General features: G+C 44.2%; 1 protein-coding gene across 2 annotated transcripts in view; it reads right to left on the bottom strand.

Annotated features, from left to right (window-relative positions):
* LOC112069854 (netrin receptor UNC5D-like) overlaps positions 1-24,326 on the bottom strand; it is an 88,081-nt gene that overhangs the window by 54,166 nt on the left and 9,589 nt on the right. For both annotated transcript variants that reach the window (XM_024137235.2, XM_070438740.1), the window contains exons 2-3: positions 18,864-19,007; positions 17,975-18,078 (exon numbers count right to left, since the gene is read on the bottom strand). In XM_024137235.2, the coding sequence (XP_023993003.2) occupies positions 17,975-18,078; positions 18,864-19,007 (248 nt within the window). The remainder of the gene's footprint in view (positions 1-17,974; positions 18,079-18,863; positions 19,008-24,326) is intronic.

Genomic DNA, 24,326 nt, shown 5'->3' with positions numbered 1-24,326 from the left:
CCTTCATTGTCTAATTGCTGCAAAGAAACCACTACTAAAGGGCACCAATAATAAGAAGAGACTTGCTTGGGCCAAGAAACACGAGCAATGGACATTAGACCAGTGGAAATCTGTCCTTTGGTCTGATGAGTCCAAATTTGAGATTTCTGGTTCCAACCGCCGTGTCTTTGTGAGACACAGAGTAGGTGAACGGATGATCTCCGCATGTGTGGTTCCCACTGTGAAGCATGGAGGAGGTGTGATGGTGTGGGGGTGCTTTGCTGGTGACACTGTTAGTGATTTATTGAGAATTCAAGGCACACTTAACCAGCATGGCTATCACAGCATTCTGCAGCGATATGCCATCCCATCTGGGTTGCGCTTAGTGGGACTATCATTTATTTTTCAACAGGACAATGACCCAACACACCTCCAAGCTGTGTAAGAGCTATTTGACCAAGAAGGAGAGGGATGGAGTGCTGCATCAGAAGACCTGGCCTCCACAATCACCCGACCTCAACCCAATAGAGATGGTTTTGGATGAGTTGGACCGCAGAGTGAAGGAAAAGCAGCCAACAAGTGCTCAGCATATAAGGGAACTCCTTCAAGACCATTGGAAAAGCATTTCAGGTGAAGCTGGTTGAGAGAATGCCAAGTGTGTGCAAAGCTGTCATCAAGGTAAAGGGTGTCCACTTTGCAGAATCAAAATATAAAATATATAAAAAAAATTGTAAAACTTTTTTGGTTACTACATGATTCCATATGTGTTATAGTTGAGATGTGCTCACTATTATTCAATAATGTAGAAAATAGTAAAAATAAAGAACATCTCTTGAATGAGTAGGTGTGTCCAAACTTTTGACTGGTACTGTATATCTAACCAAGTTATGAAAGACAAACGTTGTAATTTTTTATTCTGTAAAGTAAGTGTGGAAGAGGTGAATCCAGAGTAGGGGCAAAGGTACAGGACGGCAGGCAGGCTCACGGTCAGGGGCAGGCAGAGTGGTCAGGCAGGCGGGCTCAGATTCGGGACAGGTAAGGGTCAAAGCCAGGAGGGCGAAAATCAAGGAGACTGGAGAAAAGCAGGAGCGGAGACAAAAACGCTGGTTGACTTTACAAACAAGACGAACTGGACAGGTGAAACAAATCAGGGCGTGTTTCGGGATTCTTCAATATGTGCATCGACGACGTCATCCCCACAGTGACCGTACGTACATATCCCAACCAGAAGCCATAGATTACAGGCAACCTCCGCATCGAGCTAAAGGCTAGAGCTGCCGCTTTCAAGGAGCAGGAGACTAATCCGGACGCTTATAAGAAATCCCGCTATGCCCTCTGACGAACCATCAAACAAGTAAAGCGTCAATACAGGATTAAGATTGAATCATACTACACCGGGTCCGACACTCGTCAGATGTGGCAGGGCTTGAAAACTATTACAGACTACAAAGGGAAACCCAGACTCGAGCTGCCCAATGACGCGAGCCTACCAGACGAGCGAAATGCCTTTTGTGCTCGCTTCGAGGCAAGCAACACTGAAGCATGCACAAGAGTACCAGCTGTTCTGGATGACTGTGTGATAACTCTCTCAGTTGCCGATGTGAAGAAAATCTTTAACTTCTCTAGGGTAGGGGGCAGCATTCGGAATTTGGGATGAAAAGCACGCCCAAATTAAACTGCCTGCTCCTCGGGCCCAGAAGATATTATATGCATATAACTGGTAGATTTGGATAGAAAACACTCTAAAGTTTCCAAAACTGTTAAAATAGTATCTGTGAGAAAAATCCATTCGGGAAGTAGTTTTGTTTTTGCTTTGTAGTTTTCTATTCAATGCCATTACAGTATCCATTGACTTAGGACTCAAATTGCAGTTCCTATGCCTTCCACTAGAAGTCAACAGTCTTTAGAAATTGTTTCAGGCTTGTATTCTGAAAAATTAGGAAGTAAGAGCAGTCAATGAGTGGACCCTAAAGTATCACAGAGCTTTTTCATGCGCACGACCGAGAGAGTGCCTTTCTTGTTTACCTTTTATATTGACAACGTTATTGTCCGGTTGAAATATTATCAATTATTTAGGCTAAAAACAACCTGAGGATTGAATATAAACATCGTTTGACATGTTTCTATGAACTTTACGGATACAATTTGGATTTTTTGTCTGCCTGTTTTGACTGCGTTTGAGCCTGTGTATTACTGAAGAAAACGCGCGAACAAAACAGAGGTTTTTGGATATAAAGAGACTTTATCGAACAAAAGGAACATTTATTGAGTAAATGAATGTCTGCTGAGTGCAACCATATGAAGATCAAAGGTAAGGGATTAATTTTATCTCTATTTCTGACTTGTGTAACTCTTCTACTTGGCTGGTTACTGTTTGTAATGATTTGTCTGCTGGGCTACGTTCTCAAATAATCGTAAGGTATGCTTTCGCCATAAAGCATTTTTTAAATCTGACACCGTGGTTGGATTCACAAGAAGTTCATCTTTAAACCTATGTAAAATATGATTTGTTTTCTGAATTTTTATAATGAGTATTTCTGTATTTTAATTTGGCGCCCAGCAGTTCCACTGGCTGTTGAAGAGGTGGGACGCTAAAGGTCTCACGTACCCAAGAGAGGTTAAACAGGTCAAAATTCACAAAGCCGCTGGGCCAGATGGATTACCAGGAAGTGTACTCAAAGCATGCGCTGACCAACTGTCAAGTGTCTTCACTGACATTTTCAACCTCTCCCTGACCGAGTCCCTGTGCCCAAGGACGCGAAGGTAACCTGCCTAAATGATTACCGTCCCATAGCACTCACATCTATAGCCATAAAGAGCTTTGAAAGGCTGGTCATGGCTCACATCAACAGCATCCTCCCGGACACTCTAGACCCACTCCAATTCACATACCGCCCCAACAGATCCACAGATGATGCAATCTCAATCACACTCCACACTGCCCTTTCCTACCTGGACAAAAGGAGCACCTATGTGAGAATGCTGTTCATTAACCACAGCTCAGCATTCAACACCATACTGCCCACTAAGCTCATCACTAAGCTAAAGACTCTGGGACTAAACACCTCCCTCTGCAACTGGATCCTGGACTTCCTGACGGGCCACCCCCAGGTGGTAAGAGTAGGCAACAACACGTCTGCCACGCTGATCCTCAACACTGGGGCCCCTCAGGGGTGTGTACTCAGGGGTCCCCTCCTGTATTCCCTGTTCACCCACGACTGCTTGGCCAAACACGACTCCAACACCATCATTAAGTTTGCTGACGACACAACAGTGGTAGGCCTGATCACCGACAATAATGAGAACCTGCCTGAGAACTGGCTGTGTGGTGCCAGGACAACAACCTCTCACCCAATGTGAGCAAGACAAAGGAGCCGATTGTGGACTACAGGAAAAGGCGGGCCGAACAGGCTCCCATTAACATCGACGGGGCTGTAGTGGAGCGGGTCGAGAGTTTCTTGTTCCTTGGTGTCCACATCACCAACGAACTATTATGGTCCAAACATACCAAGACAGTCGTGAAGAAGGCACAACAAAATATTTTCCCTCTCAGGAGACTGAAAATATTTGGCATGGGTCCTCAGATCCTCAAAACGTTCTACAGCTGCACTATCGAGAGCATTCTGACCGGTTGCATCAACGCCTGGTATGACAACTGCTCGGCATTTGACCATAAGGTGCTACAGAGGGTAGGCATACAGCCATGGAGCCAAACTTCCTGCCATCCAGAGCCTATATAATAGGCTGTGTCAAAGGAAAGCCCATAAAATTGTCAGAGACTCCAGTCACCCAAGTTATAGACTGTTTTCTCTGCTCCCACACGGCAAGCGATAGCGGAGCACCAAGTCTAGGACTAAAAGGCTCCTCAACAACTTCTACCCCCAAGCCATAAGACTGCTGAACAATTAATAAAATCGCCACCGGACTATTTACATTTGCCCCCGCTCCCCCTCCCCCTCCCTTTTGTACACTGCTGCAACTCGTTTTTTATTATCTATGCATAGTCACTTCAATCCCTACCTACATGTACAAATTACATCAACTAGCCTGTACCCCCGCACACTGACTCGGTACCCCCTGTATATAGCCTTGTTATTGTTATTGTTATTGTGTTACTTTTTTATTCTTATTTTTTACTTAAGTCTGTTTGGTAAATATTTTCATAACTCTTCTTGAATTGCACTGTTGGTTAATAAGGGCTTGTAAGTAAGCATTTCACAGAATGGTCTACACTTGTTGTATTTGGCGCATGTGACAAATAAAGTTTGATTTGATTTGATTTCAAGTAGGAAGTATACAGAGGATACGGGGCAACAGAGGGCGAACAGCAGAGGGTTTAATGATCTTGGAGCAAGGGAGAAAGGTCTCGGCTTCTGGGAGTGTAGCCGTGAGGCTATAGCATCGTGCCAGCGCATCCGACTTAACATACTTGGGCACCGGTCGGGGTTGCGGAAGCGAAGTGGCCCGGGCCTTACTTACTTACTGAACCCCTCCCGGAGGTCCTGGTACTCCGCGGGAATGGTGGAGAGGTCTGGGGCAATTTCCAAGTTTCCAAGAAGATGTCCCGGGGCAGGCAGAGCTGATTTCAGGCAATGAGTGTGGCAGAACGGGCTCCAGCCCATGATGGCACCAGTAGACCAGTCAATCGAGTGATTGTGTCGCTGGAGCCAAGAGAATCTCAATACCACAGGAACCTGCAGAGACTCATTTAGCAGGATTTGGATCGTCTCGCTGTGGTTCCCCGACACTCGTAGGTTGATGGGGGTGGTATGGTGGGTGACCCGGCCTATAGAACGCCCGTCCAGCGCATTCATGGGAATGGAGAGGGGATGAGTTGGGATGCCCAGCTCGGACACCAGGGTAACGTCCATCAGACTCATATCGGCCCCCGAGTCGATGAGTATCTGGAGAGACTTGGACTGGTCGCTCCACAGCAGGGTGGCATGGAGAGGGGGGCGAGTAGGGGGAGAAACTAAATTGTCCTTAAGACCCACCAGGGTACTCATTCCTAACAATGAGCTAGGTCTCTTTAAGGGACAGGTTGACACATAATGACCGGCAGTACTGCAATACAGACAACGCTGGGTGTTAAGTCTGCATACGCGTTCGGCTGGAGACAGCCTAGCCCTGCTGAGCTACATCGGCTCGGGAAAGGTACATCGGCAATCTTTAGAGGCTCTTGGAGCAACTCGGGTAAGCTCAGATCCTCTCGGGGACATAGACACCGGGGACTTCCAGAGTCCATCAGATACAAGGTGGGATCCTTTAGTGAGCGATTGGGACTGCTATCAGACCTCTTCTCCCTCCTACGTTCCCGTAGCCAACCATCGATCCGGATGGTCAAACCAAATGAGTGAGTCGAGCTCCACCGGTAGTTCCCGTGCTGCAAGCTCATCCTTTACTTCCGCCGATACTCCATGCAGGAATGTGTCGGACAGCGCTTCCGGGCTCCAGGCACCCTCCGCTGCTAGCGTGCGGAAATCCACTGCATAGTCTGCCACACTTAAGGAGTCCTGCCGAAGCTGGAATAACCTCTGGGCAGCCTCTCTCCCAGACACCGGAGCTTTGAAAACTTCTCACCTCCACCACAAATACCTCCAGACTGAGGCAGATGGTGGATTGTTGCTCCCACAACGCCTTGGCCGCCCAGGCGAGTTCCCTCCCGGACATCAGCGTAATGATGTACACTATCCTCGAGCAGTCTGATGGGAACGACGAAGGCTGCAGCTCGAAAACGAGGGAGCACTGGGAGAGAAAGGCCCGGCAGGTTTTGGAATCTCCATTGTAGCGCTCTGGGGGAGGTAAGCGAGGTTCCTGGAAAACCGGTGTGACGGCGCTGCTACCAGCCGGGTTACTGAGGGGCTGGGAGGATACCGTCGTGGTAGGCTGCCTAGTAGGCAACCCACGGAATTGCTCCCGCAATGTGTCCAAAGATAGGTTGTGACGTTAGGCCACGGCCTGGAACCCTTCCATCAGACCACGAAGCAACTACTCGTGCCTAACCAATGGTAGCTCCTTGGGAGGAGAGGGCCTTGCGGAGCTGGTGCAAGTCTGCTGGGTCAGCCATGGCCCGTTCGTAGGCTCCAGCTCAGTCTGGACAGGCAAGGGTCAAAACCAGGAGGGCGAGAAAAAGAGAGACTGGGGAAAAGCAGGAGCTGAGACAAAACGTTGGTTGACTTGACAAACTGGCAACAGACAAACAGAGAACACAGGTATAAATACACAGGGGATAATGGGGAAGATGGGCGACACCTGGAGAGGGGTGGAGACAATCACAAGGACAAGTGAAACAGATCAGGGCTTGACAAAGCGAAACCCCCGGTGTCTGAAAACTTAAGATGGAAAATTACTGAGGATAATAGCGGACGATATTGCCACATCTTCAATTTAAGTGTAATAAAAAGTGTATAACCTCAGGCCTGAAGGGAAGCAAAAGTTATTCCTCTACCTAAGAATAGTAAAGCCCCCTTAACTGCCTCAAATAGCCGACCAATCAGCCTGTTAACAACCCTTAGTAAACTTTTGGGGAAAATTGTGTTTGACCAGATACTATGCTATTTTACAGTAAACAAATTGACAACAGACTTTCAGCATTGATGTAGGTGAGGACATTCAACAAGCACAGCACTTACACAAATGACTGATGATTGGCTGAGAGAAATTGATGATAAAAAGATTGTGGGGGCTGTTTTGTTAGACTTCAATGCGGCTTTTGACATTATAGATCATAGTCTGTTGCTGGTAAAAACTTGTGTTCTGGCTTTACACCCCCTGCTATATTGTGGATAAAGAGTTACCTGTCTAACAGAAAACAGGGGGTATTCTTTAATGGAAGCCTCTACAACAAAATCCAGGTAGACTCAGGAATTCCACAGGGCAGCTGTCTAGGCCCCTTTCTCAATCTTTAATAACGACAGGCTTTGAATAAAGCCAGTGTGTCCATGTATGCAAATGACTCAACACTACACTCGTCAGCTACCACAGCGACTGAAATGACAGTAATTAGTTTCAGAATGGGTGGCAAGGAATAAGTTAGTCCTAAATAAGAAAAAATCTAAGCAATGTAATTGGGACAAATCATTCACTAATCCCTGAACCTCAAATCAATCTTGCAATGAATAATCTGGAAATTGAGCAAGTTGAGGAGACTAAACTGCATGGAGTATCCCTGGATTGTAAACTGTCATGGTTAAAACATATTTGGTGCAGCGGTCTAAGGCACTGCATCTCAGTGCTAGAGGCGTCACTACAGACACCCTGGTTCGAATCCAGGCTGTATCACAACTGGCTGTGATTGGGAGTCCCATAGTGCGGTGCACAATTGGCACAGCGTCGTCCAGGTTTGGCCTGTGTAGGCCGGCATTGTAAAGACGAATTTGTTCTTAACTGACTCGTCTAATTAAATAAAGGTAAAAAATATATAAATAAGTTGTATCAATTTATAACACTAGCTAGGATGGGGAGAAGTCTGTCTATAATAAAGCGCTGCTCTGCATTCTTAACAGCACTATCAGCAAGCCAGGTCCAACAGGCCCTAGTTTTGTCRGAACTGGACTACTGTTCAGTCCTGTGGTCAGGTGCAACACAAATGGACTTAGGAAAATTGCAATTGGCTCAGAACAGAGCATGGCTGGCCCTTGGATGTACACTGAGAGCTAACATTAATGATATGCATGTCAATCTCTCCTGGCTCAAAGTGGAGGAGAGATTGACTTCATCACTATTTTTATTTATGAGAGGTATTGACATGTTGAATGCACGGAGCTGCCTGTTTGAACTACTGGCGCACAGCTCGGACTCCCATGCATACCCCACAAGAGGAATGGGTGGCAAGGTCCCCAAGTCTAGAACAGACTATGGGAGGCGCACAGTACCACATAGCGCAATGACTACATGAAACTCTTTTCCACATCAAGTAACTCATGCCAGCAGTAAAATTTGATTTAAAAAACAGATAAAAATACACCTTATGGAACAGCGGGGACTGTAAAGCAACACAAACATAGTGTCATGACGTGGCCCTCTTTGGGTACAGCGAGCACCATCCCCCTCTCTCTCTCTCACCACCTCTCTCTCTTCCCCCTACACCCAGGCTCTGGTAGGCAGGTCATAAATTCCTAGAGGAGTTCTCTCCTCATGGCCAGAGTAGAGAGGGAGTGAGGTTCACAGGAGAACAAAAGAACCTCTTCCACATTACAGAACTTGAGAACTGAACAATGTCCATGTTTTGGAGAAGGTGTACATGGTCGGGGAAGAATCCAGCTACGAACTGGTCCGTTTTGTACAATTTTGTGAAACTCATGAGAGACAATACAGCCACATTTGCATAACTATGTTTATACAAGAGTCTCGGTTATGAGGCTTGCATCTAATTGTTGTATAAATTGAATGAGTAAAGATGAAACTATTTGTGAAATTATGTTATGCGATTTTAACCTCTCTAGGGTATGTGGGACGGTAGCGTCCCACCTCGTCAACAGCCAGTGAAACTGCAGGGCGCCAAATTCAAAACAACAGAAATCCCATAATTTAAATTCCYCAAACATACAAGTATTTTACACCATTTTAAAGMTACACTTGTTGTAAATCCAGCCAAAGTGTCYGATTTCAAAAAGGTTTTACGACGAAAGCACACCAAACGATTATGTTAGGTATGAGCCAAGTCACAGAAAAAGACAGSCATTTTTCCAGCTAAAGAGAGCAGTAACAAAAAGCAGRAATAGARATAAAATTAATCACTAACCTTTGATAATCTTCATCAGATGACACTCATAGGACTTCATGTTACACAATACATGTATTTTTTGTTCGGTAAAGTTCATATTTATATCCAAATATCTGAGTTTAGGCAAGACGCTACTGTATCACTTGGCAAAAAGCCTGAGAAAATGCAGAGCGCCAAATTAAAATGAATTACTATGAAAATTACTATAAAATCAAACTTTCATTAAATCACACATGAAAGAGACAAAATTATAGCTACACTGGTTGTGAATCATGACGACAAAATATCTCAAAGGTTACCTGTAAACTTTGCCCAAAAATGTTAAACTACTTATGTAATACAACTTTAGGTATTTTTTAACATTAATAATCGATAAAATTGAAGACAGGATGATATGTGTTCAATACAGGATTAAAACGATATGTAGCATGCCTTCTGTTTGATTGAAGCGCATGTCCAGGACACCTGGAGTGCCTCGACTTCAAGATGGCCGTATTTCTTCATTACACAAAGCAATAACCTCAACCTATTTCTCTAGACTGTTGACATCTAGTGGAAGCCGTAGGAACTGCAAGCAATTCGCTTAGAAATCTGGTTTCCCAATGAAACCTCATTGAAAAGACAGTGACCTCAAAAAAATAAAAATCTGAATGGTTTGTCCTTGGGGTTTCGCCTGCTAAATAAGTTCTGTTATACTCAGACATGATTCAAACCGTTTTAGAATAATATGCATATCTTATCTCCTGGGGATGAGTAACTGGCAGTTGAATTTGGGTATGCTTTTCATCCAAACGTGAAAATGCTGCCCCCTACCCTAGAGAAGTTAAACTGTTTAATGAAGGAAACTCCAATTCCCTTTAAAGTTTAACTAAATCATTGGCCCGCCCCATCAGCACAGACATTGATCTGGCGTCATGGGACAGCCCCTTTCTACTGTTAAGAATATAACCCCCACAGGAAGGAATTCCTTTCAGACCAGCTTACCTCGATTACCACGAGAGGGCTAAGGTTTGAGACCAGACCAGCTTACCTCGATTACCACAAGAGGGCTAAGGTTTGAGACCAGACCAGCTTACCTCGATTACCACAAGAGGGCTAAGGTTTGAGTAGATTGCTGAATCTTTTAACCATACCACGTGGTTAAACTCTGAGACTATCGATTCGACAGAATAAGAGCAAATCATTGATACTAATTACTAGTCTGCAGCAAGGAATTCTATACCATTGAATGCGAAGGCCGACAACCACCGAAACATCTATTCCATAACAACATTTCTGAATGTTACTCTGAAGTAGCCATTCTAACCAAAGAATCCAGGGATGCAGAGAGGGGCGAATGAACTTCCAACAGAGATCACGATGACACAATGAGCGTAAATATATATATATATATATATATATATATATATATATATATATATATTGATTGCAATTATTCCCGAATGAGTGAGCGTTCATGTGCAAAGGATTAGCATTTCAATGGTTATAATTATCAACTTTGTAGTATCTTTCGCGCCCTTCTCAGTCTCTTTGTCTACCAAGCCGCGATGCCGGTTTAGCCCACTAGGGCACATCTCCTATCATTTCCTTGTAACCATATCTACTTTGTTTGTTTGTTTGAGCATTTCTGTGATTATTTAGTTAGTTAATAAATAAATGATTGAGACAATTGATTTATGGATGACTCATAGTGAAGACTGGGTTCATGCAGATAACCAACAATTTTCGACATTTGGAATGAGACTAACGTGAGGTAAAGAATAATTCATTAATTAGAAGACTAATTGATCAGATATTAAAATATCTGAAAGTTATATTAGGAAAATTATAACTTTGTAATCTGAATATTTTCCTTGGTGCCCCGACTTCCTAGTTAATTACATTTACCTGATTAGTTAATCACGTAATAATTGATTTGATAAACTAACAGTCTTCAGTTTAATGATGCCAAAGACAAGACAATAGACACATGCATACAAACACACAATAACATAAGCACTATACACACATTTGCACATGGATTTTGTGTTATAGATATGTGGTAGAAGAGTAGAGGCCTGAGGGCACACACGTAATATGTTGTGAAATCTGTTATGAATGTATTGCAATGTTTTAAAAATGTATAACTGCCTTAATTTTGCTGCCCCAGGAAGAGTAGCTTCTGCCTTGGCTAATAGGGATCCATAATAAATTCAAATACAAATCTACATTGATTGAAGTGGATTTAACAAGTGATATCAACAAGGGATCATAGCTTCACCTGGATTCACATGGTCAGTCTATATCATGGAAAGAGCAGGTGTTCCTAATATCTAGCACACAGTGTATTGCACTGCACACACATATTTATACACACACACAATCATATTTCATAGATAGGCCTATTGTATTCTCCTCCACAGATCTACTCTGATGTACAACCTATCTGACGTCAATGAGTACCATACTTTATGACCTAGAAACAGGAGAACTAGGAATAGCTGAAGCCTTGTTTCCCTTCACTTTAAACAAGACTTGGAAATCCCCTTCAATGGATTCCAGATTCCAAGGCGCAATTAAAAGATACCCTTTAGTAAGATGACATCAGAGGCAAGCAGTTAATGTACTAAAGTAGGAAGATAAGGGGAGGAAAAGACTGGGGATTGACTCTAATGTTTCATGATTAAAACAATCTGTCCCTGGAAGAGAGCCGGCGGTAGCGGTGGCAGAGGAGTGTTTCCCTCTTTATGTATTTATTTCAATTTCATCAGGGGAAATTTGTGAGTTGAAAGAGGCAATTAATGCGTGGCACAATCCGCCCGGCCCTCACTGAGCTGTAGGACCTGCTCTACATTACCGGGCTGTCGCCTGCCACTGCTAACATCCTTAGGGTAATGATGAAAAGATCCACCCGGCAGAAACGGAAGGAGAAGAAAAAAGAAAGTGTGGCGGGGACAAATACAAATTAGCCCTGTAAGTGTGTGGCGGAGGATGTGAGAGATGAATTGCCTAATTGGCACATTTGTTTCAATTAGGAGGTGGCCATCAGTGTCACAGGCTTGATGGAGAACCGGGTTCCAGGCCGAGGCCATGTGTGTCTGTGGGGACGTGGGAGGACCTCTGATCTCCTGGAGCGGAGCGGAGAGGACACTGAGACATGGGTGGGTGACAGTAACATCTTGTAAAGTCTTATGTTTGTAATGTCTTTGGACCCCAGGAAGATCAGCTGTCATCATGCCGAATAAAGATACAAATCTGAGACCTATAGGTGGGTGACAATTGGCAGCATAGCTGTGAAAATGTTGTTAGATTAAATGTATTGCATTGGAGCCATGAGAGTGTGCAGCTCTCTTTTCTAGGTGACACTCACATTCTAGGGGCTCTAGTGTATGGCTGTGTCTTTGTCCCTTCCCTACTATCCTGGGAACCTACTATAGCTTAACAGGTAGAAGCATAGAAATGCTGATGCATCGTGTCATGGCTGATTCTCTGAGGGAATCACAGGCTGCGTTCAAACGGCACCCTTTTACCTATATAGCTCACTGCTTTTGACTAGACCCTTATGGGCCCTAGTCAAAAGTAGTGCATTACATAGGCAATAGGGTGCTATCTGGGACACAAACAGAGTTAATAGTGCTCCCCTTCAGCCAACTGTGCTGAGGAGCCATGGAAGGCCTATAGATACACGTGGTGGAGCTTGTGACAGTGTGGGTGGGATAACTTTTTTAATTCCTGTGTATCTCATCAAGACAATTACATGAATTAAACAACTATGACAGATGAGCCCCAGGGACTGGGAGATGCCATGTAGCCCCACTGAACACCGAGTCAGTAGCCAATGCCAAGTGTGTTAGTAATCCACCCCGAGGTTTACGAACAGAGATGTACACACACAAGCACAAAGACGCACCCGCACACACACACGCACAAAGACGCACCCACACACGCATGAAGACGCACACACAGATTGAGCCGAATCAAAGCCTTTGAACTTTGCATGCCTCTGTGTGTTCATATCTGTGTGAACCAGACATACATGCAGACAGGGGAGGGGAGGGCTGTGTCAGAGCTATCTCCACCGCTAATGTGTTTGCCACTCAGGAGGGTTAATCAAAAAAGATAGGGAAGACAAAGCACGGTTGTGTAGCCAGCCCACCTTCCTGTTGCTTCCCAAATGCCGCCTCTCCTCCCCTGAGCAACGTGGCAGCACCACAATACTATTCCACCCAGATCTGTCTTATCTTAGGAAAGAAAATTGAGCTCTTTACTGCACTGCCCGACCACACTGGGGAATGTAATTGCTTGGCTTAATAACGAAACTCATAATTTTCTCTTGGAGAGCTTGCTCTGACCTGTGCGGAATTAACAGAGGGAGCAAAGCTAGGGAATTGGAAAGAAGCATGAGGGCACATAATCAAATCAAATAATCAAATCAAATTGTATTTGTCACATGCTTCATAAACAACAGGTGTGGACTAACAGAGATGCTTACTTACGGGCCCTTCCCAAAAATGTAGAGAGATTTTTGTTGTTGTTGACAGAATAGAAAAATAATAACACAAGGAATAAATACACAATGAGTAACAATAACTTGGTAATTGAGGTAGATATGGCCACTATATAACATACACACACACACACACACACACACACACACATACAAAAGTAATCGAGCACACAGGCATGCTTACTTGTTGGAACATTGCTCCATAGACAATTTAAAAATATATATATAAAAAAAAAAAAAATGTACCCCCTTTTTTCTCCCCAATTCTGTGGTAACCAATTGGTAGTAGTTACAGTCTTGTCTCATTGCTGCAACTCCCGTACGGACTCGGGAGAGGCGAAGGTCGACAGCCATGCGTTCTCCGAAACACAACCAAACCTAGCCGCACTGCTTCTTGACACAACGCACATCCAACCCAGAAGCCAGCCACACCAATGTGTCAGAGGAAACACCATACACCAGGCGACCTGGTCAGCATGCACTGCGCCCGGCCCGCCACAGGAGTCGCTAGTGCGCAATGCCACCTTATTAAGAAGTCAGTTCGTCAAAGACCCTTTCCTGTTTCAGCATTAAAATGCCCCCATGCACAAAGCGAGGTCCATACAGAAATGGTTTGTTCAGATTGGTGTGGAAGAACTTGACTGGCCTGCACAGAGCCCGGACCTCAACCCCATCGAACTCCTTTGGGATTAATTGAAACCGTGACTGTGAGCCAGGCCTAATCGCCCAACATCAGTGCCGACTTCACTAATGCTCGTGGCTGAATGGCAGCAAGTCCCTGCAGCAATGTTCCAAAGTCTAGTGGAAAGTCTTCTCAGAACAGTGGAGGCTGTTATAGCAGCAAAGAGAGGACCAACTCCAGATTAATGCCGATGATTTTGGAATTAGATGTTCGACGAGCAGGTGTCCACATACTTTTAGTAATGTAGTGTATATACAGTGCATTCGGAAAGTATTCAGATCTCTTGACCTTTTCCACATTTTGTTACGTTACAGCCTTATTCTAAAATGGATGATTTTTCCCCCTCATTAATCTACGCACAATACCCCATAATGACAAAGCAAAAATAGTTTTTTAGACAGTTTTACAAATGTATTAAAAATAAAAAACTGAAATATCACATTTACATAAGTATTCAGAGCCTTTACTCAGTACTTTGTTGAAGCACCTTTGGCAGCGATTACAGCCTCAAGTCTTCTTGGGTACAACATTGGCACACCTGTGTATTTGGGGAGTTTCTCCCATTCTTCTCTGCAGATCCTCTCAAGCTCTGTCAGGTTGGATGGAGAGCGTCACTGCACAGCTATTTTAATGTCTCTCCAGAGATGTTCGATCGTGTTCAAGTCCGGGCTCTGGCTGGGCCTCTCAAGGACATTCAGAGGCTTGTCCCAAAGTCACTCCTACATTGTATTAGCTGTGTGCTTAGCATCGTTGTCCTGTTGGAAGGTGAACTTTAACCCAGCCTGAGGTCCTGAGCGCTCTGGAGCAGTTTTTCATCAAGGATCTCTCTGTACTTTGCTCCGTTCATCTTTCCCTCGATCCTGACTAGTCTCCCAGTCCTTGCCACTGAAAAACATCCCCACAGCATGAGGCTATCAGCACCATGCTTCCCTGGAGGGATGGTGCCAGGTTTCCTCCAGACATGACACTTTACATTCAAGCCAAAGAGTTCAATCTTGATTTCATCAGACCAGAGAATCTTGTTTCTCATGGTCACAGAGAGTCATTCGGTGCCTTTTGGCAAACTCCAAGTGGGTTGTCATGTGCCTTTTATTGAGGAGTGGCTTCATTCTGGCTACTCCACCATAAAGGCCTGATTGGTGGAGAGCTGCAAAAAATGGTTGTTCTTCTGTACGGTTCTCCCATCGCCACAGAGGAACTCTGGAGCTCTGTCAGAGGGTTCTTGGTCACCTCCCTGACCAAAGCCCTTCAACCCCGATTGTTCAGTTTAGCCAGGCGGCAAGCTCTAGGAAGAGTCTTTGTGGTTGCAAAGTTCTTCCATTTAAGAATGATGGAGGCCGCTGTGTTCTTGGGGACCTTCAGTTCTGCAGAAATGTTTTGGTAGTCCAAGATCCAGTTGCAGAGGGAGGTGTTTATTCCCAGGGTCCTGAGTTTAGTGATGAGCTTGGAGAGCACTATGTTGTTGAACACAGCTGTAATCAATGAACAGCATTCTCACATAGTTGTTCCTCTTGTTCAGGTGGGAGAAGGCTGTGTGGAATGCAATAGAGATTGCGTCATCTGTGGATCTGTTAGGGCGGTATGTGAATTGTAGTCGGTCCAGGGTGTCTGGGATGATGTTGATGAGTGCCATGGCCAGCATTTCAAAGCATTTCATGGCTACAGATGTGAGTGCTACGGGGCGATAGTCATTTAGACATCGGAGAGCAAGATCAAAGTGGGCGGGAACAGCTGGTGCTCTCATGCATGGTTCAGTGTTGCTTGCCTCGAAGCGAGCACATAAGGCTGAATGTGGAATGGTTTTGTAGCAAAAAGTAGCATATTCACTGAAATGAGTTACAGTGAATCAATAGTATCACCCATTTACAATTACTTTGATGGCAATAGTAAAGTCTGTGTATTTTGGAAGAAACTAACAGGAAAGGAAGGCAATTACATGTGGAATGTAATATATTTGTTTGCCACAATGGAAATGCACTAAGTGTTTAACAAGCTGTTTTAGTGCTTTTTGTTCCTTTTCACTTCAATTGGCTAAATTAGTCAAAAGTAGTAATGGAGGTAGCATGTAGTACAAATAATCACCCAGCAGCACGCCAGTGTTCTTTTCTCTGTGATTTAAAATGTGATTTTATTTCTCCATTTATGAATAATTACATTTGAAACACTTGGAATTATCATCTTGTGCGTCCCAGATGATACCCTATGTAGTGTACCATGGGCCCTGGTCAAAAGTAGTACCACTAGGGAATGGGGTGCCATTTGGGACGCAGCCCTGAAATTGTTCAGTATTTTGTGTCATGGCCTGGGTTCCCATTTCTGAGACTGTTCAATGCGTTTCATTTCACATTAAGACATTTTCTTTTATTTCCATAAATTAAGTGTGGTGGTTTATAGTTTGGCTGTTCATTTCACTTTCCTTTCAGATGATCCTATTCAAGGTTATCTGATGTTGGCTCCAGTCCAAATGATTTGAAACGTTATACATCTAACCCATATTCACACTCCTCATTCAAATATTCATTACTTCTTTAATACAAGAGTAAATGTGTTATGATGAAAAAATAGGAAACCACAGTCAATTATTCTCTCACACATTTTTTGACTTTGTTAACTTCCCTAACCTCTGCTGCGGTGCTAAAATGCTAAAAATAATTCCAACAGATGGCAGATCAAACAAAAATAAAAGTGGCATGAGTAGGCTGTATTATTATTCTTGTAGTGTATAGGAATATAGAATTTTATACTTCTCCTTCTATTCCTAATGTGCTTGGTTACCTCAATGACTGGAGTTGGATGTATTCTTTAATGAAACCCCTTATGAAGTGAAAATTCAAAACTACCTCTGAAACTTAATCTTAAACGTAAAATTAAGAGTATTGACTTGCTCTTTGCTTCAGCACATTTGCAATGTACATAGATATCTGATTTGAATGAGAATAAAATGCCCAAATGCAGTGGGTTTTCAAAGCAACTCACTTAAGAGCCTCACTTGAAAATGTGTGCCTGAAAGAATTTGGAGAGAGAAGTGAGATGGAGAGCCAAGTTGAGAGCAGAGCAGTAACTCCAGTGTCACGTTTCCCTTATGCAAGTAATGTTCCAGAGAGCCGAGCTAGGAGACAATCTCAGCCTCTCCCAAAGTGCCAGGCACAGGCTTATATAAGTGGTCTCAGCCACAATGATGCAAAATGTATCCAATTCCGAGCGACTTATTAGCTTGCCTCGACATCATTGCTGACCGAAGGAGTTTCTGAACACGTTCATCCAGAGGGATGTTGACAGTGCATCAAAGACACCAACTCACATTCCATTACAGCTGGGAGTGGAGCGAGCAGGAACGGGAGCAGCATCCATCCCACATTCAGCCAGCCTGCCGAAAAAAGGCTCCCAAAAACCTCACACTACACTTGCAATCTCAATATTTCATGAAGAGGTGGGTACTGTACAATGGAATGGTCTGGGCTGTGAACGCCTGCTCTGTGTTATAGAGTATTCACTTCTGGCTCTGCTCATTTATGTTGACAAAGGCCTGGAGAGGAGATTCTGGGCTCTTCTCAGCCTGGTCTGCATCCCAAATGGAACCCTATTCCATATAGTGCACTACCTTTGACCAGGGCCCATAGGGCTCTGATTGAAAGTAGTGCACTACATGAGGAATAGGGTGCCATTTGGTACGCAAACCAGGCTGGCATCACCCCACCATCCTCTCCACGCTGAATCATTCATAACTCACAGGTTACCCACAGCCAAAATACACTCAAACCCACACATGCACCACAGAGCTATAGTTCATACTGATTAACTCTAGACACTGCATTTCAATAATACTGTATGCACATTTATTTTGAACAGTGCATCCAATAACACTGTCATCATAAAAAAAAATCACAGTGTGTAGTGTATGCCTACCGCTGACACAACACAGTCGGGAATAAATATGTGTTCAAAGCAGACAGTTTTCCCCTTGCTGCATACGAGTTGAAATGCTCTATTCTAGAGCCTCTCAACAGCCTGGAGTGTAAGGTAAGCTGTTTCCCTGCACAGAGAGGCTCCCACACTGTTGGAGGGGTCATAACTGTTTAGGGCTGGGAAGCTGGGGTCTTACCTCTGCTGCTGGCACTCCCTCTGGGGGGCGGCAGTGCAGCACGATCATCCCTTTGATTGGAACTTCCTTCCCCTGGGGGTCCTGCTCAAAGTTCTTCCTCAGGTCTGTGTGGGGAGATAACACCCTGCTGTCAGTCCACCCCATGCCCAGCCTGCCCTCAATCTCCCCATCACTAACACCACTTGCCACTGACTCTCCCTGCCTTACCCTGCCCTTAGTTTGGACACGACATCAACCTTGGAAGTGAGGAACGTGTCTGAATGAACCAGGAGGTGGTCTCCTTTCCTTCCTGCCTCCCCGGCTCCATCTGTCTGCAGGTTGCCAAGGTTATTTGGAGGATAGACTACACTGGCTGATGAGTACATATTCATACATAAAATGCCCATTAAACTTAAAAGTATATGTCATGGGGGATCATTTTTTTGCTAAGTTGCACGTCGGCTATCTATCCATCTACTCCTGCAGTGCAGTTTTGGCCACTAGCTATAATGTGAGACTGAGGTGCTTTATAAATATAATGAGTAGAACGGACATAGAAACTCTGACCATGGAAATTTGACTGGTAAACCCACCGGGACACTCAAAATGACACCAGTCCACCCACAATGGCATAACTGACCTGAATATCATTTCAGGTCATTATTTTTTTTAAATGTAACCCTTATTTTACCACGTAAGTTCTATGGGTCAGTGTATCCTAATCCTGGTCCTGGGGACCAAAAAGGGTGCACATTTTATGTTTTGCTCTAGCATTAACCCACCTGATTAAACTAGTTAGTTGGTTAGTTGAATCAAGAATAAAGTGCTAGGACAAAAACAAAAATGTTCACCCCTTATAGGATTGGGAAAAACTACTATGGGTGATACAGTACTGTAGTAGGCTACTCACATGCGATGTGGACCGTGGCCTTGCGGCTCTTGGAGGTGCCTAGGTGGCTCCAGGCCACACATAGACACCAGTAGTCCTCTGGGCCGTGGAAGTCTTCCACCTGTTGACGGGACACGTTGATCAAAACCTCACGCACCTTCAGCCCTGCATGGGGGAAAGAAACAGCCAGTAAGTGATGTTACTGTTTGGATCGACTGTTATTTAAATAAAGAAACACCCAGGAAGTCATTTTACTGTCTAGATCAAGTGTTATTTAAATAATGAAACAGCCAGTAAATGATGTTACTGTCTGGATCAAGTGTTATTTAAATAAAGAAACAGCCAGTAAGTGATGTTACTGTCTGGATCAACTGTTATTTAAATAAAGAAACAACCGGGAAGTAATTTTACTGTCTGGATCAAGTGTTATTTAAATAATGAAACAGCCAGTAAGTGATTTAACTATCTGGTTCAAATGTTCTTTGCAGAAAGAAACAGCCAGTAAGTGATGTTACTGTCTGGATTAAGTGTTATTTAAATAAAGAAACAGCCAGTAAGTGATGTTACTGTCTGAATCAAGTGTTGTTAAACAAAAACACAGCCAGTAAGTGATTTTACTGTCTGGATCAAGTGTTTTTTTTTTAAATAAAGAGACAGCCAGTAAGTGATGTTACTGTCTGGATTAAGTGTTATTTAAATAAAGAAACAGCCAGTAAGTGATGTTACTGTCTGGATCAAATGTTCTTTGGAGAAAGAAACAATGTACCGAGAACATATACAGGACCTCTGGTGCTCAGTCCTTGGAGTCCTTAGAGTGCTTAGAGTGTCCTAACTGTTGTTGAGAGATCTTTAAGGGAGAGTGGGATGGGACTGGATCAAATATTTACTATACACATAGCTGTCTGGTAGTACAAATCAATAGTGTGGTAAAAATACATTAGGCTTTTAAGAGGCCTGACACTTTACCCCAATCAGTGAGTGCCTAATGTGATTCTGTCCTCCCTGTCCTCTGGCTCTCTGCTTGGATATTGAAAGTGCATCACAGATGAAATAGGCAGCCTTCCAAGACTCACTATGTTGTGTGTAATGCCTAATACTGCTAACAAAAAAAGTTGGTTAGAGCAGGGTTTCCCAACCCTCTCCTCTGCCCCCCACCCTCGGCTTGAGCATCATCATCCCCACTAACACGCTTCACATCAGACCTGCTTCAAAAATAATACTATATGTACAGCAGTGTTTCCCAACTACGGTCCTCCAGTACCCGCAACAGCACACATTTTTGTTGTAGCCCTGGTCAGAAATACCCAATTCAACTTGTCAAGGGCTTGATGATTAGTTGACAATTTGATTCAGGTGTGTTTGTCTGGGGCCATAACACAAATATGTACTGTTGGGGGTACTGGAAGACTGGAGTTGGAAAACGCGGCGCAGCAATCTAAGGCACTGCATCACAGTGCTAGAGGCGTCATTACAGATCCGGGTTCGATCCCGGGCTGTGTCGGGGGAGACCCATGAGGTAGCACACAATTGGCCCAGCGTAGTCCGAGTTAGGAGAGGGTTTGGTCGGCCGGGATGTCCTTATACCATCGCGCTCTAGCGACTCCTGTGGCGGGCAGGTGCGCATGCACGCTGACTCGTGTAACGGATGTGAAATGGCTAGCTAGTTAGCGGTGGTGCGCGCTAATAGCCTTTCAATCGGTGACGTCACTTGCTCTGAGACCTTGAAGTAGTGGTTCCCCTTGCTCTGCAAGAGCCGTGGCTTTTGTGGAGCGATGGGTAACGATGCTTCGTGGGTGACTTGTGTCTGTGTGCAGAGGGTCCCTGGTTCACGCCCGGGTCGGGGCGAGAGGATGGACTAAAGATATACTGTTACACTCAGTCGCCAGTTGGACGGTGTTTCCTCCGACACATTGGTGCGGTTGGCTTCCGGGTTAAGTGAGCAGTGTGTCATGAAGCAGTGGAGCTTAGTAGGGTTGTGTTTCGGAGGACGCATGGCTCTCGACCTTTGCCTCTCCAGAGTCCGTACAGGAGTTGCAGCGATTGGACAAGACTGTAACTACCAATTGGATATCACAAAAAAGGGGTAAATAAATCAATAAATAAAGGTTACCCTGACATAATAACACATAGTATAAACCCCTCAAACTCAACTGGACCTCCAAGCTAGTTCCACTGCATTTTTTCATTGTTCCCCTCTAACCAGGGACCGCTTTAGACCTGGAACACCAGGTGGTTTCAATTTATTATCAGGTAGAACAGAAAACCAGCAGGCTCCGGACCTCGTAGGGTAAGAGTTGAGTACCCCTGGCATGTAACCCAGTACATTTTTAGAACAAACACATTAAAGCATGTCCGTACCAATGGAGTCTTCCTATGAAATCCTCTTAGCGTCGCAACATAAACCTCCCCAGCTGAAATCTTTGCAGACCTGTTATATAGTTCTGTATTGATAAAGGCTTCCATTTTTAATCTGAGCCATGGGCTTAGGGACCTGTCATGTGTTTTCTTTCCTCCTTTTCAGAGCCTCCATAGCCTGCAGCCCTCCCAAACACAGGATTAGAGAAAAGATGTAACGTGTGAGGCTTGGGACAGAAAAATACCAATCTAGGCTGCGTGCCAAATGGCGCCCTATTTCCTACACAGTGAACTACTTTTAACGAGGGCGGTATGGGCTATTACACAGTGAACTATACAGTGCACGAGGCAATAGGGTGCCATTTGGGACATAACCCTAGTTTCTCAGCACCCCGTCCTCTCCTCTGGGTTTCCTCTCCTGCACACAACAATAAATGCAGCCTAATCTAACATGCTCGTTGGCAGTCACACCAGCACACCATGTACTGCATTTCAGACTTTTGAATACATAATAATTAAACACCACACTGAATAGCAGCAGGAACATGTCTCTAGATTAATGCTGTTGCTTGAAGATAGAGAACAAGATACATATTTAAAGGTCAGCTGTATGTATAGGAACAATCATGCCACTCAGAACTAAATCAGCTAGCCTACATAATGTTGAGGCTGTGAGGAAAGGAGTGTATGGATGATGTTAACAAACAACCTCAGCTGCCTGTTAGTCTCCAAACAGATTTTACAGCAAAAATGTTGTTGGAACTCGGTCCCCTGCTATCCTCCAAACAAATTTGAATTCTACTGGAACACGTGGAGCATGCCACTCTGGAGATGAACAAAAAAAACACCACTACCGCCAACCAGCACTTCACTTAGTGAGACAAACATAATTCAGAATTCCCCTGCAGAGATATGGCAATTGACAGAGTTGGGGTGAAGAGACAGGAGAGAAAATCATGACTAATGACTGCACATAATCCCCCCAAAAAAGAAACACTGTGAGCAATATGCTAATGGAGGCTGGCAGGTCCTGCACTCTCTGGCGTCTCTCTGAGGGGCACATTTCCTTGAGGACTAACCGTCCAGGACAGGTGGTGTGCCTGAGAGACAGACCCGAGCTTCGGCACTCTGTCATCTGTCACCCCTATTTGTTTACAGGCGGAACACCATTGACAGGACTTATTAAACTAAACCTCTGATTTCTTCCACCCCACTCTGCTTTATTCTTTATCCAAGTGGCTCTCCCAGTGACTAAGCCATCCAAAAGGCAGAATTATTCAGAGAGAGAGAGAGACAGAGATAGAGAGAGAGAGAAATATAGACTTAAGTCATGGCTATTGGCTTTTTAAAAATGAGAATGGAGGTTAAGGTGGTGTGAGCCTAGTTGGAGGGGACAACGCAAGGCTAATCTGCTCTCCCTATGGCCTTGCTCTGTTGCCTTGCCATGGTTCAGCGTATTGAGTTGGACAACAGGAATGACATAGGGAGAGGCTGGATCCCACTTGAATTTCAGAGGGCTTGGATCATCGTGAAAAAACAGGTGAGATTTGGAACAAGGATATATCTGTATACTGGCACATGGCTTGCATTGGCTCAAACCTGATTATTCTTCATAATATGTTCTACATAGACAATTATCTGTAGTGTTTCAAACCACTACAATTCCCATCAATGCCTGCCTCCTACTCTCCTGCAGGTCTGGGTCTTCCCTGGGTCTCCCTGCGGTGCAGTTGGAAAGAAGCCCTAAACTACACTTCCCTTCCAGAATCCCCTGGAAGGCTCTTTGGTGGTGGGTAGTACAAAGTCAAAGGTCCTCTGGAGTGCACTAGCCATCACTACTTCACAGTGTGCTAGCATGTTGATGTCTCCAATGAGCATTCCCTTTTAACACATCCTCCCACCCTCAGAGAGCCTGTTACTGGCCTCTGTCAACACCAGACTTTCTGCCTCCTGCTCAAGTTGTTCACAAGGGAGGGTTGGCTTAAAAAATGAGTGTGTGGAAATCTTGTTGCTTTCAATAAGTGTTGATCACATAAATGAGAGAGAAGTATGGTGATGTATTTGACCATATCTTACCGCAATCATTTGAACCTTCATCAATATCTGCCACATTAAAGAGGGGCTCAACTTAACGATTCCACCTGCGCTTTTCCAGTGCTCATTAACAAGAACTAGATGTGTCTTGGGGGTGTGGCTTGATATGGGTGTGTTATGTTTTCTATATCGTATCCAGGCAGTAATGTTTTTTGTCCTTCTTGACAGTGTGAACGTGATTGGTCAGGGAATCCTATGCTTCGCCCGTAATGTATTTCCTGCTTTCTAAATGTAGCCATCTTTGAATGAAAGTTGTGTGTGTCATGGCAAGATTAGCTCACGAGCGTGAGGATGTTTTAGTTGGAGAAAACCCAAGCCGTTTAGAAAACAAAAACTCTTATTCTTTCAACATAACATTTGCGACAATATCTTGTATCGTTTGTTTTCGAAATAAATCCGAGGCGCTCCAGACTGTCTCTAAATAAATGGGCGGGTTGTAGGTTGATTCTGGTGAGCAATTGGATAGCTTTCACTGCAGCACATCGGGCAGCTGTGATCAGGATGATTTGATTACTGCCAGCCATGATTAGACTGTGCCAGGCAGTGGTCCCGTGTGGGCAGGATTGGAATCAAAACCTAACCCTCATTTAAGTCATGGCGACCTCAGTTAAACAAATCTCACAAAACTCTGTTTTAGAATATACAGACTTTATGACCCAAATGATCTTACTTAAACTTTTTATTTAATTTTGGCACTTAAATAAACATTTTAGTAATATCAATGCCACAGAGTCTATATTTTTTGCATTCAGTTGCACTTTAAGGAGTTCTGACTTACTGCAGTGAGGTTGATTGTGTGTGTGTAGGTGGGTGGGTGGATGTGTGAGGTGCGTGCAAGTGAGTATCCCAGTTTACCAAGGCAGCTATGGTACATGTGAACACTGAGTGCAATTAAGGACAAAACACCTCTCAGCTGAGGAGAGAAACCGTATTAGCACAGTCATGTCACCACAAATAAATGATGATCATAAAAGGCAGGTACTGCTCTAAAAAAGGCCTATCTAAAACAATGACAGGCACTTATCACATAATTAA

Source organism: Salvelinus sp. IW2-2015, unplaced genomic scaffold (assembly GCF_002910315.2).
Source record: "Salvelinus sp. IW2-2015 unplaced genomic scaffold, ASM291031v2 Un_scaffold1133, whole genome shotgun sequence".
Lineage (NCBI taxonomy): Eukaryota > Metazoa > Chordata > Actinopteri > Salmoniformes > Salmonidae > Salvelinus > Salvelinus sp. IW2-2015.
Note: the sequence above shows the minus strand (reverse complement) of the source record. Positions and strands in the feature narration are given on the sequence as shown.